Genomic DNA, 19,488 nt, shown 5'->3' with positions numbered 1-19,488 from the left:
CCAGGAGTCCAGGGAGCAGTGATTTGTGAGCTCTCTCTGCACTTGTTGTGCTGGAGAGCATCAGGGCTGAACTCTGCACTGAGATGCTGCCTGTGGTTCCTGGAGGATGGCTGTGGGAGGCAGATTAATTTACAGCCAAAGCTGGGAAGTGAAGGATTATAATGTCTGGTCTGTAAAATCAGAGCAGGGTTCTGCAGCTCTAAAAATGGTGGCTGGGCAGCAAGAGGAAACATGTCAGGTATGGCTGTTACCAGTGCTCCCTGAAACTCCATTAGCATGGTTTGCTACTCTGTAATAAGAGTAGCAAATAATCTAGGAGAAGATTAGTGGTTTCTAATCTATATAAGATAGAGGAGCATGGCATACTCCTTTCTTTTGGTTGTGGTGACTGGCAAAGGTTAGCTTCCTTATACTTGTAGGAGTAATTGTATTCCTGTCTCAGCTGATGTGAACCTTGGTGCAAGGGCAGAGCTCCAGTGAGGCGGGAGAGGAAGAAATGGCAACTCTTGTATCTTCTGGGATAAAATTGTGACATATCTCTTCAATGAGAGCCTTGTGGAACAATCATGTGATGCTTTTATCGTTTGGTGAAGGGATCAAAGCCATACCTGTGTGCTGTCAGCCAGTTTCCCACACCTGCCAAATCTAAGGCTTTTCAAGGTTCCAGAATGCATGGTGAGTAACAAAGGTCCTGCTGGGCAGCATGGGCTGCAGTGTCCTGTTCCTGGCAGGGATTAACAAAGCAGCCAGTTAGACCCATTCCAGCATCCAGCCTCTGCAGGGCTGCTTGCTCTGTTCCTCATTGCCCAGGGTGGGGTTCTGAGCCTTAAGCTGCAAACTTGTCCTGCCCAGATTTGTTTAATTACATAGCAGAGAAGTGACTGCTTGCTGGCTCCACCTCCTCACCTTCATTTTGCTAGGGGTGTGTTCCAAATTAGATACCAGTGCTTATTTCCGGATAGAAGCAAACTTAGCTAAGTGCTATAAGGTTGAATCAAACCATTTAGTACTAGGGGAAGGGTAAAGGGAAGATAAATGCACGTGATCCCATGGAGCCCACCTAAACAGAACTGCAGTTTGTATTGCTTTTGGAGAAGTTTTACGTTTACTTAGGGAGAAAAAGGAAGGGGTTGAAGGTGAAATTGAAGAGGGATGAGGAGGGGAAGGTGATGTGCTTAAGCACAGGTAAGTGACCCACCTGTGTGGAGAGAACATAGAAAGTCAAGTCCTGAAATCTCGGTGAAGCAGTCTCCAGCATTGCTGTCTGCATCCCGAGTGCAGGTCTGGTCACAGCTCCCTGTTTGAAGATGTAATCACTCTGGAGCACACACACTGGTACAGGCATGCATGGAGGAGTTGGATAAGTCTCAGGGATCCGATTTGCCCGTGCTGAGCCAGATGTTTCTGCCACAAAGTGATAGAAATCTTTGCTGTTAGTCTCCACTTGCTCTTTTTTCCCTCCCACTCACCTATTTGCTCATTCAGCACGGGGTATTTACTGGAAATGGAAGCCAAAGGCCAGTGGTTGAAGGCAGAATGCACCGGGATGCCCTCTGGGTCTCTTGCATACCAGCAGCAGGGTGTAACCGTGACAGTGCCCCCAGGCTGGGGCTCTAGTGATGTATGTACCATGTACAGCAATCTTAAATTACTGTTCCCTCTGCTTCACACAAAATTGGCAGGGTCTGCTGCATGTGCTGGAGTTCTTTCCCATCACTTGGAGGGGGGACAGGACTTGATGCTCCTCAGCTGGGAGAACAAACACTGCAGAAGCTAGATACATTTTAAGGAGCAGTCTTCCTGAGGGGAGGGTATGGCACTGAATACTCCATGGGGTGTGTTTTTCCCTAAAGCCAAAGGCTGCTTACAAGCAGCTTTACCTCGTTGCTTTGCAGTCTCTTGAGATGGAGCAAATAACTCTCCGTGCTCTCTTGGAGCATGACCAGCCTCACATATCATTATGCTCATTACAAGCTGCTGGAGTTTACAAGGAATGTCTTTGGCACAAATAAGCTTTCAGGAAGCTTGTGAGAGGTGAAGTCAGCTGTAGTTCTCATCTTAGCCCTGGGAGCACGCACAAAGTGCTCCTCCAGTGCCACCAGCAGACTCCAGCACACTGGGTGCTGAGGGACACCCACCTAAACCCCCACCCCACTGCAGTGGTTCCCCCTTGTGCAGTAACTGAGACAAGCATTGGGGTAGGGGATAGGAGAAAGTCTCGGATTTGAGAAAACATTGTACCAATGACACCATTGATCCTCAAGGTGTTTCTTTGAACCAGTTATTGGTGACTAACCTGCTTTGGATTCTGCACTCAGAAATGACCTGTGCCAGACTTATTTTCCTTTTAAAGTCTGAGAACGTGCTTCCCAGGGCTAATGTAATAATCCTCACTGATGCAACTCCTGTCTGTGCCTTATCTTTCCAGTAAGTCACACCTCCATGCTGCTGAAGTTAAACTCCCTTGCCCAGAGCATCTTGCTGAGGCAGGATTATTTTGTATTCAGCAAGCCTGGGTTCTGCTTGTGATTTGCTGAAAAAGTATCTGCAGAGAATTGCTGCATTTTTTCCTTGAGTTTTTTTTGAGGGGGAGGTTTGTATCTCGAAAAGATGTAGATAGATGATTAATAATGATTTCTTGTTGAAATAGAGGCTGACAGATATGTGAAGGATTTGGAGATTCTCTTAACGAAATCAGAGAATTAGTTTTATTTAGGGGTTTTTTGGTGGGTTGCTTGTGGTTATTTTCTCATGCACTGTGATCAGCAGAAGGGAGAGCAATAGCCTGGAAGAGGTGGATTTCATCACAGTTAATTGGTGGCTGCAGTAAGTATATGGAGCTCAGGGGAAGAACTGCTTTGAAAACTCTCCCTCAAATGCAGAGTGCTGCAGTTTACCTTTTGGGAGAGGCCTCCTTACAGAACAAAAGACAAGCTTTCTAGAAAGGTTGGTGCAAAACTGGCTTTGTATTTCAAAGGGAAGTGTATCCTGCCTCTCTGTCCCACTTCCTAAACTGGCTGAGGAGGCAAGTGCCCTGGTACAGGAGGGATACTATAGAAACACTAAACAGAAACAGAGCAGAGCTCTTGCTGTGCTGGGCAGCTCTGCAGCTGGAAACTTGTATCCAGAAAGAGGGAGAAAGCAGAGGAGCAAAATGTATAAATCTACTGATGCGTTTGAATGTGTGGGATTTGTTTTAAACTTTGGAAGCTTCTTTTTCTTCGTACTGGTTGAATCCACCTCGTGTTACAAACCTTGGGTTTGGTGCTAATTTTCAGATCAAAGAGCACTGGGAAGTGCAAGGGTTTAGTACATCCATAACTGGCAGACCTAGCTGGTGGTGAGCTGCTGCTGACTGTGTTCTTCATGCAGGAAAGGATCGTTGATTTGTGACTTGTTGCCAACTGGAACTTTGTTCCTTTGTTTCCTTCAAGGTGCTCTGAATGCCAGGATCCCCTCACTAACTGGTACTATGAGAAAGACGGGAAGCTGTACTGTCACAAAGACTACTGGGGGAAGTTTGGGGAATCTTGCCATGGCTGCTCTCTGCTGATGACTGGACCTGTGATGGTAAGGACTTTGAAGGACTCCTGCCTGGGGGTAGGACGTGCCTGCCTCCATCTCCTCCAACTTAGCTGGGAGTTATCTGTTATTCAGATAACCAAATAAACTGAGGATAATAATCTCCTTGTTACTTTAATCTCTAATCAAAGATTAGAAATGAAGCTTGTGTGGCAGATTCTAGATAAAAATTAATTTTGAATGTGGGTAGCTGTTACAGGAGGGAGATGTGGGGGTCTGAAGCATATGAACAAATCAGGTGCTGAAAAGTACAGACCTGAGGAGCAGAAAGGTGATTCAGGGGACATTGCTCAGTTTCTGCACAGTGCCTCAGTGTCTCCAGGGGTGATTTTCCACTGCACTGTGGAGTCAAAGCTCTTGGCTCAGGAGAAGCAGCAGGTTCTGGCTGTGGCAAGGTTGTCATCCAAGTCCCACCTGGGTTGTGGCCAGAGTGCTTTTTCAGGCTGATGGTGTCTTGAAGCAGTGTTAGCCCCAACTATTTTGATGCACCAAATTTTTCCTGCACAATATGGGCTCATCTAAATGTTCCCCTCCTGCCACAACCTTGCAAATATTTAAACTTTAAAATTGCCAGGAATTAAACAAAACCATTATTTTTTTAGAACTTAAATAAAAAGCAGGATGGTACTCAGTAATATGATTGCTAACTGAAAAGGAAATACTGAGAAATGTGCAGGCAGTTTCTTATTGCCTGCAAAAGCCTTTATGTTATAATGTCATTAAAGGAAGTTCTCATAAGGAAAATAGAAAAACAGAACAATTAATAAAATATTCTTTAAAGGTATTTTTTGTCTCAGTTCACGCTTTTTTTTCTGTCAGCTGGCTGGTTAAATACCTGAATTTGTGCATTGTCTGTCTGCCAAAAAAAAGCCCTTTGAGCTTTATTAATTCAGGCGTAACATTAGTTATCTTGCCAAGAGCAACTGAACAGGAAGGTTTAATACCTTGTTTACTAGTCTGCAGCAGACTATCAACTATTTTTGATAGTTGAGCAGCTGCCAAATACAGCAGTGGTTCCTGGGACACGAGTTTTGCTTAGAGTGTCGATGTGTTTGTTTTGGAGTTCTGCAAACAAGGTGCCATGGATGAGGTTCAGGAAAGACAGAATGGACTAATGTGACTCTCCAGTAAAAAACTGCCATTTGCCTTGGGGATGTGTATGAACGCGTTAATTGGAGAGGAAAGCAGGAGCTGCATCTGCTGATGGGTTTTGGCCCTCCTAAGCTACTCCCTTTCCTGTCTGTAGGTGGCTGGCGAATACAAGTATCACCCCGAGTGCTTTGCTTGTATGAGCTGCAAAGTGATCATCGAAGACGGGGACACCTATGCACTGGTGCAACATTCCACTCTCTACTGGTAAGAGGAGCTGCTTCCTGCTGAGTGTAAGCCGTGTGCAGCTGGCTCAGAGTGGTTCAGCCCAATGCTGCTCTGAGGAATGCCAGGAAGCTGCTTTTGAGGGAGGGAGAAAGGAGTGGTGTAAATGCTAAAACTATGGCTTGTGGTCAGTGAGAGAACTCAGATGTGTGAGTTTGGCAGGGAGGGATGGGACATTGCTATGATGACTTTCTTCACTTCTTCCAGTGGAAAATGCCATAACCAGATTGTGCTGACACCGATGATAGAGAAACACTCCACTGAGTCTCTGCGAGAGCAGCTGCCTTATACACTAACCCTCATCTCCATGCCAGCAGCCACGGATGGCAAGAGGGGCTTCTCTGTGTCTGTTGAAGGTGGCTGCTCCAGCTATGCCACTGGTGTCCAGGTGAAAGAGTAAGTATGACCAGATTTTGTACATGTCTGTGCAGAGGGAGCTGTTAAAATCCTTCAGCACTGTTGTCCTGAGGGAATCTTGGCATTACAGGGACGTAGGTTGGCTAACAGTTTGTGTTTGTGTCTTCATTTCAGTCTTGTGACAACCTTAACTGATAATTGTATCTCTCAGTGCTGTCTCCATCAGTGAACACAAAACATTTGGCCTAAAATTTTACCACTGGTGATATGAAAAGCTCTCTCCAAACCAGCTCAGACCTAAGCACTTGGTTTAATGGTAGCTCCCTGTGTTGGTAGATTAGCATTGTTTTATTTCAAACTACCAATATTTTAAGCATATTTTTGATAATTCTGGCTAAACCGACTTCACATACAGACTGTAATTCCCATATTTAGAGTTAACAGGATGCACATCAGCCCAGATGTCCGAAATGCCATCCACCCTGCAGACCGTATCCTGGAGATCAATGGAGCTCCCATTCGTACACTACAGGTGGAGGAGGTGGGTAGAGTTCTATTGTGAAGGCTCCTTCTCCTCTACCTTCCTACATCTTTTCTCTTTCCTGACACTGTTCTCCCACCCTACATACAGTGTGTGTACACTGCCAGTACTCCTGCTGACAGGAGGAATAAACATGAGGGCAAGCTTTGCCTTCCAGCTGGAGAGGAAAATGTAACAGATGGAAATGCAGTTAGGATTCAGTCCTGATTTTGTGGCATTCAAACGTGAAGGGAGGTAATAAGGAAAGTCTGGGGCTGTGACAGAGGACAGAGAGGCTGTGAAGACTTTCCCATGTAGTGCTGGTGAAGTGCACGTTTCTGATTCTTTAGGAGTCTCTGATAATACACAAGGGCCCAGCCGATCCTAGGGACATTTCCCATTGCAAAAACCCTATTTGCTCTCTGTATTTACAAGTAGATGCTTTCTGCAGATATCAGGTGATGCTGCCAGAGTGTAAGGGAAGCACCATTACCTTCACTTCCCAAGGGTTTTATTTACTTTTGGTGCTGAGGAAAACATGAGGAGCACAAGGCATCTCTCAGATAAATCTCCATGTAGCTTTTTTAAAGCTGTTTTTTTGCAGCACTGTTTGAGGTGGAAACTTGTGTAGTTTTTGAACACTTCTCAGAAAAAGAAAAAATTTTAATAGAGTCATAAAATACCAGACTGGAAAGCACCTCAAGGATCATCTGGTCCAATCTTTCTTGGCAAAAGCACTATCTAGAGCACTATGTCCAGCTGAAATATAAATGTGTCCAGTGTTGGGGAATCCACCACTTTGCTGGGGAGATTATTCCAAGGGCTGATTGTTTTTTGTAAAAAACTGTCTTTGTGTCTACCTGGAATCTTTCCAGGATTAATTTGTACCCGTTACCCTTTGTATTTTCCATGTAACTCCTTGTAAAAAGGGAGTCTCCTTCTTTGTAGCCGCTCTTTAAATACTGGAACATGGTGATAAGGTCTCCCCTAAACCTTCTCTTCTCAAGGCTGAACACACCCAGTTATCTCAGCCTTTCCTCACGTGGCAGCTTCACGGTCATCTTTGTGTCTTCAGTCATCTTTGTGGCCCCTCTCTGGATTTTCTCCAGCCTGTCCACATCTTGTTTATATAGGTTACTTGTAGCTGACCAGAAAGAAGTATTGGATAGCACAAGGAACTTCTGTGTTGCCAGCCTGATTTGTCTGGTAGACAGCTGTGGTGCAAACAACCAAACCACAACTATGGAGTGATCTCACTGAACTCTCTCCTCTGATTCCTGAGGGGCATTCCCTGTGTCTCCTCTGTCTCCTGTCATTTGCATTTATCCTGCCCTTTGGTTTGATTTCAGGTGGAGGAATTGATTCGCAGGACCAGCCAGACCCTTCAGCTGCTGATAGAGCACGACCCGGTGTCGCAGCGCTTGGACAGGCTCCGCCTGGACTCCCGTCTGCCCAGCCACATGAAGACACCCATGTCCCCGCGCTCCCTGTCTCCCCTGGACATCAAGGAGAACCTGGAAGGAACACTCCGACGGCGCTCCCTCAGGTAGAGACTTGGAAGCACTGCCCCTTTCCTGTCCTGCCTTTGCCCTGTGCTCCCTGGCTGGGCAGCTTAGGCCTTGTGATCACAGTGACTGTGGGGACAGGGCTTATCTCTGATGTGGGCCATGGTATAAACCACTGGCCAAGTCATGGAGAGCTTTGGATTCTGCTGTTGAGGTATACTCTCTCTCCATTCCCTTTCAGGATGACAAACTTTCCTTAATAAAAATAAGGAGCTCAGCTGTTAACAGAGAAAAGCCACTAAGTTTCAGAGTCAGAAAATGTAAAGGTCAGCTTTTTGCCAGCCTTAGATGACTGGGGAAGAACATGTCCTTAAGGGGAATCTGGCTGAGACCTGGGACTTGGGAAAAAGTGTTTCTAAGAGTGGAGCACTCAGCTGCTCATCTAGTCTTTTACCAGAACTTTGTTTAAAGGTAGGAAGTGATGTGTCTTCACAGCTTCCTCCCCCTGTTCTCAGAGCTCCACCTCAGACTGCCAGTGCAGGAGAGGTGGTTGTTATTGTTGTTGTTAGGCAGCTTTGACTTGGAAGCTGCTCTGGATTCATAAGGAGCTTTCACAGTGCTGGGAGAGCACCTGGCTTTGGAGACAGCAAAAGCACTGGAGCACAGTAGAAACTGGTCCCTTAGCAGTGAATGATGGGATATGCTGGACCACAGGTTACCCAGTAGCTTCCCTGAGCTTCCTGTCATCCTTGTTTTCCAGGCGAAGTAACAGCATTTCCAAGTCTCCTGGCCCCAGCTCTCCAAAGGAACCTCTCCTCCTGAGCCGTGACATCAGTCGCTCTGAATCCCTGCGCTCCTCTTCCAGCTGCTCCCAGCAGATCTTCCGGCCCTGTGACCTGATTCATGGTGAAGTTCTAGGAAAAGGGTTTTTTGGACAAGCCATCAAGGTGAGGGGGTCCTCAAACATTCATCGATTACTTTGAGTCCAGCAATGTCTGCCTGTCTTGGCATCCTTCACCCGATCTTGGTGGTTTTGCCTTGCCAATAATGATCAGTCTTGGATCTTCCCTGGTTTACTCAGAGATCCATTTCTGTTCCATTCCCTGACCGTAAGTGTCTCTGACTGCAGATAGTTTTGGCTTTGTCCCCTTTGAATGTCAACCTTGGCCATACATGTTCATCTCCTGAGTCAGATTTAGCACTCCAGGCTGCCTGTCACAGCAGCCTCCTGGGTGAGGTGGGGAGAACAGGGAACAGGCTACACTTCCTCTTACAAGCATCTTTCTTATGATGAGGTTCATTCAGCTCACCAGCATTTCTTACCCACCCTTAGTGGGGCGTGTTCAGGGGTTTGCTAGGCTGATGTGGTGACCAAGTCTGAACCCCTGGCACAGCCTAAATGGCTTGTCAGTGTGGGGGTAGTGGTCAGGTTGTGCATGACTCTCACAGTTCTAATCTCAATCAATAGCAGTTCTCTTACATTTAACCTCTCTGATCTTGACTGAGGGTACTCCAGCAGTTCCTATCCCAACATTCCTGACAGCATCAGGGACAACTTCCTTTGCCTCATTAAGGTTCTGTGAGCTCCTCAGACTGCACTCACCATGGGATGGGACTTCTCCCCTTACACTGGTATAAACTTGAGGTGTCCAGCACCATCTTCATCTCATGCTTCCATGGGAGGTGATGAGCCAGCACTACCAACCCAATGCTTGTTCCATACTAATGAGCATATTTCTCTTCTCCTCTGCTCATAGAAAAATAACAGGTGCAGGTAAGTGGAACCTTTGCTCTGCCGCATGCTTTTCTCATCTGTGTCCCAGCAGTTACTGGCACAAAGGCATTTCTTTTCTGCTCAAATTACCCCGTGGCTATCCTGTTCTGGTGCATGCTCTGGGAGTTAAACTTGCCCCCGTGGAGTTTCATGTGACACTTGTTTCAGTTTTGCTGGTATGTCAGCTTAAAAATTCCACTTAGCCTTGCCTTTGTCTCTTCACTTCCCTTCATCATTGGATATTAGATGTCCCTGGCTTTCATATCCCTGGCTGAAACATGCAGTGTTCCCTGGCTCATTACTTGTGTATGGATGCTTGATTTCAGACAGAAGCAGAAGAATATTGTACTCTTGTTTCTGTTGTGTTATTCCATGCACTCACATTCCACCTATGTCAGCTTGGTTATGTCCATGGCTCCAAACTGAACCTGTGTGTCACGGTGTTTGCAAGAACTCATAAGCTTCCTAAATACTATAGCTGGGTCATGTGTTCTGGATTTTAGTTTTAGAGGTTTTCTAAAGAACTTTTTTGCCTCCTACCTTAAAAAAAAACCAACAAAACAAACTTTTTCTTAGGCTTCAGATTGATTGGGTGTGATGCAGCAAGTACTGTATCTGGTCACATAATTCTCTTCTGATCAGAGAGGCAAGGTGGTTGTTTAATTCCCTGGAGATCTTAGGGAGCCAGAGCTGTCCAAGTTAAGCAAACAAAGAGGAGAGGATTTCCAGGAAAATGTGCGCATAGGAATTTGGACTCTTTCTACTCACTCCTGCACCCCATGCAAGCAAGCCTGAGCTGGTTACAAAAAACCTCCATAATACAGCAAAATGCCAGGAACTAGTTGGAGACAGGCAAACAGTTCTTGAGGAACTGGAAATGCTTTCCATGTCAAGAGCCAGGAAATTTATTACCTTTTTATTATGATGGATTTCTTTGTATTTTCCACTGTTCTAGGACATTCCTTGCAGGTTGAGACACACTGCTCCAAAGGAGCAAGGTAAAATTAACTGCTTCCTGCCTTAACTGAACAGCCTGTGCAATCCAGTTCCACTTACATGTGGATGAGATTCAGATTCCCCATAAAACCAAAGCATTTATAATGCAGTTTTTTGGGTTGTTTGGTTTGGTTTCTGATGCAGGTGAACATTGATTCCTTTGCTGATGCAGAATGTAGCTGGTAAAGCCTGTGTACAAAATGTGAGCATCCCTCTGGACAGTGTGTTCCACAAGGGAACTTTGAGGCATGCAGCAGTGTGGAGGCTCTGGTAGCCTGTGTGCACACTCAGCCCTGTCAACCCAAACTGGAGCCTTCAGCTCTGGGTCTTGGCATGATCCTCTGTCAGCTTTAGGTAGCTTCTGTTTCACATACAGCATCTTCAGTGAATTCCAAAAGGAGAAGTTTCACGCGGTTTCTGGCAGATCCCTGGGCTCTGAATTTCCTCCCATCTCTGTTCTCTGCAGGGTGGGGAATGTTACAATTTTTCAGAAGTTGCAGGAGCATTGGAGTTGTGTATTCTTGAACCTTGCCTGTAGTTGTGGGTTTTGTTTCCTCCAGGTGACTCACAAAGCAACAGGAAAGGTGATGGTGATGAAGGAGCTGATTCGTTGTGATGAGGAAACACAGAAGACTTTCCTGACAGAGGTAGGAGCAGGATTTCAAAAAGCTCCTGAGCCAGTAGTGTAATGGAACTCTCCCATCTTCTCCAGAGAGAGAGATCCTGCCAGCAACCTGGCAGGAATGAAGGTGCTGAGGAGGGAGACATTGCATGGGGAAAAGCTGACATGAGCTGAATGTTTGCTGCAGTGAAGTGTGACTCACACTGGGCAATAGGCATTGCTTTAGCTCCAGTTCATTAATTTTTCAGTGATAAGAGCAGCTTCAGTCAGAGGCAAATTGAGCTGTGCAGCACATAAAGGATTTATCCCTTGAGCCTTGTGCATAAGTACAAAGGATGAAGGCCAATATTTGTAAGATATTTAAGACTCATGCTGTATTTAACCAAAACTATTTTCGTGGTGGCTGCCTACCATGTTTTTCAAAGTCAGATTTAGCTTAAAGGCAGCTCCTAAACACCTGATACTGCTGTTGTGGCCCTGACACACAGAGCACAGCTGCCCTGGACAGTTTCTCACTCTGAAGAGCCAAACTCAAGGGTGCTCTCCTTAAAGACTAAGATCAGATTAATGGCACACTATGGAAATGAAGAGGCAACAATTAACTGACTGCCTCAAGGTTGGGGTTTGAGTGTTCTGTGTGATCCCTGAACAGGACTTGGAGCACTGCAGTGCTTTTCAGCACAGAATGGATCTGTCAGGACGTGCTCCATTCACTCTTTGGGGTGGGATGTGTCTGCTTGCAGGTGAAGGTGATGCGCAGCCTGGACCACCCCAATGTGCTGAAGTTCATTGGTGTGCTGTACAAGGACAAGAAGCTGAATCTCCTCACTGAGTACATTGAAGGGGGCACGCTGAAGGACTTCCTCCGCAATGCAGTGAGTATGGACACCCGGGAGACCTGTACTCAGTCAGCCTGACACTGCTGATGGTTCTGCCAGCCTTATGTACTCATTATTAGTCTTCTTCTTTGGAGCTGTGTAGTAAAGCTGCCTCGTAGCTGGGGGTGAGCTTGAGGCAGGAAGCCTTTTCTTTCTGGGGCTGTATCATGTGTCTCTGACTGCTGTAAGAGTCCCTCTTGTGAAGGAACTGCTGTCACCACTCCCTGACAGATGGTCCCTGACCATTGAGGTTTTGTCTTTCAGGACCCATTCCCCTGGCAGCAGAAGGTCAGCTTTGCCAAAGGGATTGCCTCTGGAATGGTGAGTTGGACTGTCACTTCATAACAGAGCAAACTCTGGTGTCAGGCTTAGTGGCTTCAGGACGGTGGTGTATGAGGGGCTGTGGAGGCTGCCTGACTACTGGAATTGGGTTGTTGAGTGTGTAAATGCTCAGCTGGGAATCCCTAACACCAGCTTTTCTCCTTCCTGTTCCAGGCTTACTTGCACTCCATGTGCATCATTCACAGAGACCTGAATTCACACAATTGCCTGATCAAGCTGGTGAGTTACACCTCAGTTCCCACAGCATACTGCTCCTCTATTTGGCATCTTCCTCCCTTGGTTTTCTCCACATGATGTTCCCTCTTTTGTCAGGGTGGAACTGATTTCAGAGAGGCTTTGTGCCCCAGGCAAAGGAGCTTTATTCTGACAGGATTTTTCTGACTGATGTAGCTTACACTGTTTCTGTGTTCTGTTTTCTTACCATACTTCCTCTGGTAGCAGTGCCTGTAAGAGTCACTTTCTGTTAGTACAGCTCTGTTCTTTACCTCAACTATGAGATGTTCTCTATAGCTGTTTCTGTTCTTTTAACCACTTGATGACTTTTTATTGGCACTCAGGATTCACACAAGTGTGTAGGTATGTGCACGTGTGTTCTCTCTTTTTTTAAATGCTGGGTCACAAGATTTTTGTGTCGTTTCATTCCCTCAAGCCTGCCCTTTTTCACTTGGCTTCAGACCAAGGATGAAAGTCCAAGTTAAGTCCTTACCAGGTGAAAGAGGAATATCTAAAAGGAAAGGTCCAGTATTCCCCTGGCAAGTGTAGTCAAATTGATGGGATAATTGCTAGCAACCCCACAGGGAATAAGACAATGAAGGGAGGGAGGAAGTGATGAATTTGGTATCTTACACCTGTCTGGACATCTTGCTGTGCTCACATGGCTGCAGGAAACCTGGATAGTTGCCCTTAGACTATAGCTGGTAGTGAACAGGAATTGCAGGCTCTTGGCTCCTGAAAGGAGCTGAGAGTGATCAGTGGCTTGTGCTGAATGCCCCGTGCAGGACAGGACCGTGGTGGTGGCTGACTTTGGTCTGTCCCGGCTGATTGTGGAGGAGAGGAAGAAGCCCACTCTGGAGAAGCCGTCTGCCAAGAAACGAACGCTGCGCAAGAGCGACAGGAAGAAGCGCTACACGGTGGTGGGGAACCCCTACTGGATGGCCCCAGAGATGCTGAATGGTAAGAGTCCAGTACAGGGAGCAGGCAAGGACACAGCCTGTGACAAGGTATAGGATTTGTGATACTTTCAGGATATATAATATATATAATACTTTCAGGATTACTGATAGTTTCTGTACCCCAGTAATAACCAAACCTTTTAGGGCCTGTGGTTTTAGACCTGCTAATGTGGAAGCTTTTTAATACACACAGAGGCCATAGCTGCAATCCTGCAGTACCTGACCTGGTAAGCCTTTGTACCAGCCCAGGTAATGTTTCTGGCTTGACAACAAAATTCTTCAGGAGGACAACAGAAGTAAACTTGCTACAATCCAAATAAAAGGGAAGACAAAAGAGACCCGAGATAAAACTGAACCCAAGATCAATTTCTGTTATAGCCTCATGCTTTGGAACTGCCTCTTGAAACAGGGAATCATTGCACTCTGGGATGAGGTTTACATGTGCTGTTGCATAGATCTAGAGAAAGACCATCTGCTGCCAGGTTTGCTGAAGCCTCAGGATTCAAGTGGGAGTTACCCAAGTGCGGGAAATCTGGGTTTTGACATGCAGCCCTCAGTTGCATGAAGGTTAAGCTGTGACCCTTAGAGGAAAAGCTGCCCTGCAGGAGTTGAGGAAGACACACAGTGGATACAATTCCCTGCTAAGGAGCAAGTCTCTGAGCAGCTTGGGCAGTTTGGCTGGCTGGGATATCAGCACTGACCAGCACAGTTTGTTGGAGAAGGGAGGACTGGGCTCCTTTCCCCCAGCTCAGTTCTCCATGTTGCTTTCTTGTGTACTGTTCTGTTTGCCTTTCCTCACAGCCTCCAGCCCTAAAGGAGTCTGAGGCTGCTTCTCAGAGCTTGTCTCAGTCCTGGCATTTGCCTAGAGAACAGCAAAGGCAAAGTCTGACATCACCTCTGAAAGCAAGGCTGTTTACCAGCTACTGGCTCGGGAGGGGTGTGTCTGTTAGCAGAGCATGGCGTGCTGGAGCCCGCAGCTTTCCCAGGATCAAAGTGCTGCCAGTGTGTAATTTATTATCTCTGCAGTCACTGCAGCAGGGACTCGCTGGCTGCTGGGGAAGCTGAGCACTGGCTCCATGCACTGTAGAGATCCACAAGAACAGCAATCAATGGAAATAGGCAGAAGCTTTCTGTAGTCATCCTTAGCATTTGCTCAGACCTGATACAGTGTTATCCTGTAATTCCCCAGTAGGAGAGAGAAGCAGGCTTAACATCTGTAATGGCAGTGTAATGCAGTTGGTATATACAGATCTTGGGGTGACTGATCTGCTCAGGTTTAAGCCTTGCTTTGTCTCCTGTTTTAGGGCCCTCCAGGGAATAGTCTTAGTTAAGCTTTGTACTGGCAGCGCCTGAAATAGCTGGATGGGTAACTCTTTACAGAGCTGAATGTCTCATGTTTCCTACAGGACAGAGCTACGATGAGATGGTGGACATTTTTTCATTTGGGATTGTTCTCTGCGAGGTAAGACAAGCACATTACATGGCATCTTTAATGGACCTTGTGCCCATCTCTGTGCACACATGGTATCACCCAGATCTCTGCATCTGAGTGTGCAGCCTGTGACCTAAGTACAGTATTAGTGAATTAGACTGGGAGAACAAGCTTACCCTGCCTCTTTTTCCTCACAAAAGATAACTGTCTTGTAGTTTTCTGGTCCTAGTTTCTTCCTGAACTGAGAGAAGCTGCAATAAAGTCATCAGGTTCTGCTGAGCCTGGTATCCATTTGAAAGTAGATGTATTCCCCAGAACTGTGATGCTTTTTTCTTTTTCTGCCTGATTAGAAGAACAATCAGCTGCATAATCTCAGCAAATTCAGGGCCTCCACTGGGGATGGCACTTCACTTCAAAGAAATGGAAACAAAAACCTCTTTGCAGGTCGATTAATGAAGCTTGCACCCTGAAGTCTGTTGGCTTAGTTTTTTAGCATTTATTTCTGAGCCAATGCAGAGTCTGGCTTTTATATCAGGCTTTTCTATCTGTAGAACAAAAAGCAGCACTTGAAATCTGCACGGTATTTTCAGTTTAAAAGGTGTGTATGATAATGGAAATACAGATGAAAGGCAGGGCGTTATATGTAACACAGCAGTTGCAGGAACACCAGGGGATGCCAGCACAGTTTTATTTCAGTGTTTGGATGAAGGGGACAAAGAAAATGCCTGTGCATAAATCTTTGTGGCCTCATCTGGGGCTCTGTTTACATTGGGCCCTCCTCTCAGAGAATGTTGTGGTTGTGAGTGATAGATTTAGGAACTTGAAAAATCTGTATGTGGGATTACAACAATTGTTTCATCTAGAAAAAAAGACAAAAAAATGTTAATAGCATATGAACATTCTTCTTGTCACCAAAACAATGATGCTAAAAAATTAAAATTAAACACTCAAACAGATAAGGAAATATACCTACCAAACTACATAATGTGTGTTTCTGTCTAGTTACAGGATGTGGCTGTCATGCTGAGTTATTGGCATAGAAAAGCCTGGGTGGTTATAAATAACACCCCTTGTGTGATACCCCATGAGGCTTTAAACCTCATGCTCTGTCCATGTGAAAGTTTGTATTGACCTTGTGAGTCCAGATGACCCCACAGCTCTCTGCTGTGGGCTCCTTCCCCCCTACACTTGTGCTGGAGGTGAGCACTGGGGCAATTCTGGGGCAGGGCTTCCCTGTCCACCAGCCTTTTACTGTCTCACCTTTATCTGCAGCCTCCTGGGTGTCAGGTATAGTTGTTCTTGCCTGTCCCAGCCCGCTGGCTGTGGTGGGGGTTCAATCTCACTGGCAGAACAACTCAGAGTTGCTGCTGGCTTCCCAGCATTTCAGGCTTTCTACCTGAGGGCTTTGCTGATGGTGTGGTAAGAGAGGGGTTAGAGATGGGATGAGATGGTGATGCAGGTTACCTTGATTACCTGCAGTCAGGAGAGGCTGCATCATCCCCACCTGCAAGACACTGTGGAGCTCCCTGAAAGGGGCACATCATGCTGTGTCTTCTGGCAGAGACACCCTGGGCAGAAGGAGAAGGCAGCTGGGACTTCCTCCACAGCTATGGACACATCACCAGGTCTTAAAAAAGTTTCCAGTGAAGTTTGTCTGTACCTAGTGGCTTTATTGGAAAGGAAGAAGTGTTTCTGTTGTTTCCTTTCCACCATAATATTTTTAAGGAGTCCCTGCCTGATGCAGAAGTTCCCTGTTTAACACTCTGGAACTGTTGCAGTATTTAAGTGCTTCTCTCATTTTTCCCTAGATCATAGGCCAGGTTTATGCTGACCCGGACTGTCTCCCACGCACACTGGATTTTGGCCTTAATGTCAAACTGTTCTGGGAGAAGTTTGTTCCTGCTGATTGTCCTCCAGCCTTTTTCCCTCTGGCTGCTATTTGCTGCAGACTGGAACCAGAGAGCAGGTAGGTTTGGGGTCTGGAGAACTCCTCTTTGGAAGCCTGCAGGATGTGTCTGTGTTCCCATACTGGAAGGACTGCTCTGCACGGGGGGCAGCTCCAGCCTTCTGTGGGAATGCTCAAAGGCTTCCACGAGGGAGAGACTGCTGTGTGGGGGAGATGTCTGAAGCAATGCCAAGACAGAGTAAAGGAGGAAGGATTGTTCAGGATTTCTCAGGTACAAAGATTAGGGGCAGACTTTGACAGTAAAGTAAATACTTCATTTGATTTCAGTTATGAAACTTGTAGCTTCAGAACAGTGTTGCTGCCAAGTAGGTTCCAAAGAGCCAGACTTCCCTGGTCGCTCACTGGCTATAAAAATGGGTAGGCCAGACAGGTGAGGGCTTTGCAGTATTGGAAGCTGAATGGGGAGGAAATCATGGCCCTGTTCACCACTCTGTACTTGGTACAGGGACCTGGATGGACAACTAGCTCAGTCTTTTCAGATGCTGTTCTGCTTCCTCTTTCCTACTCATGTTTCCTCACTGCTGCTTCTAGGCCCCCTTTTTCCAAGCTGGAAGATTCCTTTGAAGCTCTCTCTCTGTACCTGGGAGAACTTGCCATCCCCCTTCCATCTGAGCTGGAGGAGCTGGACCACAATGTGAGTGTGCAGTATGGACTGAACCGTGACAAGCTACCTGAAAACACAACCTAGTCTGCTCGTCCTGCTGCCTGCATCACTTCCATTGGAGCTGGGATGAGCGTCAGGGAGGGAGATGCACTTCAGCCACTTCCAGGGCATTAACGGGGCACCACGCTGTGCATCTGCTGCACTGCCTCTCTCTCCCCAGCCAGCTTCCCTCCTCTTGGATATCCTGATTCACTGTGGATTTCTGGCATGTTTCAGAAGCAAAAAGGATTGTTTCCTGCCAGCTGCACCTAGGAAAGCCACTCAACACTACTTTTCTGGCTGGAGAAATACTTCTCTGGCCTTTTCAGGCTTCTTTACTGTGGTGCCTTAGAACTTGGCTGCAAGCTGTGAAGCCACCCTGGCCTGTCTGCCAGGGAGGGAATTGCTATAGGAGACTCTCCTGGGTAAGGACCAGCACTCCTGGAACAGCTTCTCCCACTGACTGCCCTGCCCAGAATGGTGGGGAAATTGGACATCCAGCAGTATGTCCCACCAGGACAGCACATGTATGTATTTGCATGTGTTTTCCAGAGCAACCCACTGAGATTTTGGCCTCTGGCACACATCAGAGGAAGGAGTAAAAAGCCCCAGGAATTGGGCAGCTCTCCTGAAATACCTTGTCTCTGGGGAAGCACATATGAATTGTTTTGGTTTTGTGGGCTTTTATTCCTTCTCTGTCTCTGAATACCTCCAAAAGCCTGCCTAGAAACACTAAGACTAGAAACACTAAGACTGAGCTCTGCTTGCCCCTTCTGATGGCAAATGAGGCAGGCTGCAAATGAGCCACTGGAGCATTTTCAGACCCTGCACCTGCAGTGAGTTTGCCTGCCCAAAACCTTAACCTAGGTAAAAGTATTTGAACCTGAATGTGTAGTTCTGCACTAGGCACCGGGTGTGGACATTCCTGAGTGCTTGAGCTCTTGGCCTGTGGATGTGAGGTGACAGAAATGGCAGCAGAAGGTGCTTGTCAAAAAGCCAAAGGTTTGAAGTGGCCCAGACCTTGGGCATGGACAATGGCAGAAGGGGACTTGCCCAAGGTTAACTAAAGGATGGACTTGTAATGAATAGAAAAGTGCTGGAGAATGTCCTATCCTCCTTGCAGTGGCAGCTGAAGAATAATTCAGTTGCCACTACCTCATTCTTTCCTGCAGATTGTGCAAGTTGCTCCCTTTGAAGGTCCTTCTTGCAGCTGCTGCTGCAGCACCTGAGCTGATTCTCCAAACAGAAATTTTCCTCAGGGTCATTCCCTGCTCTGGGGGGAGAAAAAAAGGCTTTGGAGTCATTGGGAGGTTGGTAGGGGTGTATTTTCTTCCAGTACTTCTCTTTTTCCTCCCTTGGTGGGAGAAGGAAGGAAAAAAGCTACTGCTGCAGTAGCTCACATGGTTGGCAGAACTGAACAAAAAGCTGGATCAAGTTCTGCTCCTAAGTCTCAGAAACATCACAGTTTAACTGGATTTCTCCTTTTCCCCTCCTCCTCCCTTCAGCACTGAATGGAGGGGAGTGGGTGTTAGTCTTTGCTGTTACTTTGGTTCCCTCCTCCTACCCATGAGTTTAAAGTATTATGTAAAATAACATGGGACCAGCCATCACCTGACATCAGGTATGCAAGGGGGGTGTTTTTAGTCTGTGTAGTGGTGTTTTAGAAACACTGAGGACTCCCTGTGCTGTAAGTCAGGCAGGAGCCTCTCTAAACTGGGTCCAGTGGATCCAGGATTGTTAACAGGATTTGCCCTTTGATTCTCTCTCCCAGGCTGGTTTGTGAGGGGACCCCTGAAGGGAGAGTCCTGGGTGATGTGTGGGTGGGGTTTATCAACTGTGATTTGCACAGCTCCACGTTCTAGCTAAATTAAAAAGCAGTAACTGTATGGTATTGAGAACAAGATTTTGTGGTCTCTGTGTTAAATAAAGCCGGAAGCTGTAACTTTCTCGGGTTTCTATTGTAGTCACAAAATGGCAACAATCAGAACAGGCCAGATTAGGGACCAGCTAGAACACCCTTTGTTGGAGTCAGTGGGCTCTGCCACACTCACAGAACTGCAGGATCACAGTGCAGTGCTCTGTAGGACTGTTTACCTGGAGTGAGGGAAAGGGAAGAAATTAAGTTCTGTTCATTCATTGGTTGGTTTTTAAGAGTGGACAGGAGGCAGCAGATCATGGAGCCTCTGCATTTTCCTTTTCTAATCCAGGGATAAAAACAGAGCCTGTTCTTGGAAACATCTTATTCTGAAATATATAGTTCAGGGGACATTTGTTAAGACAACAACTGAACAAAAATGCTGGCTCTGTTAGTAGCTCCTGTAACCT

General features: G+C 46.5%; 1 protein-coding gene across 2 annotated transcripts in view; it reads left to right on the top strand.

Moving 5' to 3' along the window:
* Positions 1-19,105, top strand: part of LIMK2 (LIM domain kinase 2) — a 30,724-nt gene extending 11,619 nt beyond the window's left edge. For both annotated transcript variants that reach the window (XM_066331273.1, XM_066331275.1), the window contains 14 exons: positions 3,435-3,570; positions 4,829-4,938; positions 5,164-5,352; positions 5,749-5,854; positions 7,183-7,379; positions 8,099-8,285; positions 10,669-10,755; positions 11,474-11,605; positions 11,873-11,929; positions 12,104-12,169; positions 12,949-13,123; positions 14,529-14,584; positions 16,363-16,520; positions 17,052-19,105. In XM_066331273.1, coding sequence (XP_066187370.1) covers positions 3,435-3,570; positions 4,829-4,938; positions 5,164-5,352; positions 5,749-5,854; positions 7,183-7,379; positions 8,099-8,285; positions 10,669-10,755; positions 11,474-11,605; positions 11,873-11,929; positions 12,104-12,169; positions 12,949-13,123; positions 14,529-14,584; positions 16,363-16,520; positions 17,052-17,208 — 1,813 coding nt within the window. In that variant the 3' untranslated portion in view covers positions 17,209-19,105. The remainder of the gene's footprint in view (positions 1-3,434; positions 3,571-4,828; positions 4,939-5,163; positions 5,353-5,748; positions 5,855-7,182; positions 7,380-8,098; positions 8,286-10,668; positions 10,756-11,473; positions 11,606-11,872; positions 11,930-12,103; positions 12,170-12,948; positions 13,124-14,528; positions 14,585-16,362; positions 16,521-17,051) is intronic.
* The last annotated feature ends 383 nt before the right edge of the window (positions 19,106-19,488 follow it).

The sequence above is a fragment of the Sylvia atricapilla genome, chromosome 17, assembly GCF_009819655.1.
Source record: "Sylvia atricapilla isolate bSylAtr1 chromosome 17, bSylAtr1.pri, whole genome shotgun sequence".
Lineage (NCBI taxonomy): Eukaryota > Metazoa > Chordata > Aves > Passeriformes > Sylviidae > Sylvia > Sylvia atricapilla.
This window is presented reverse-complemented; position numbering and strand designations above follow the sequence as displayed.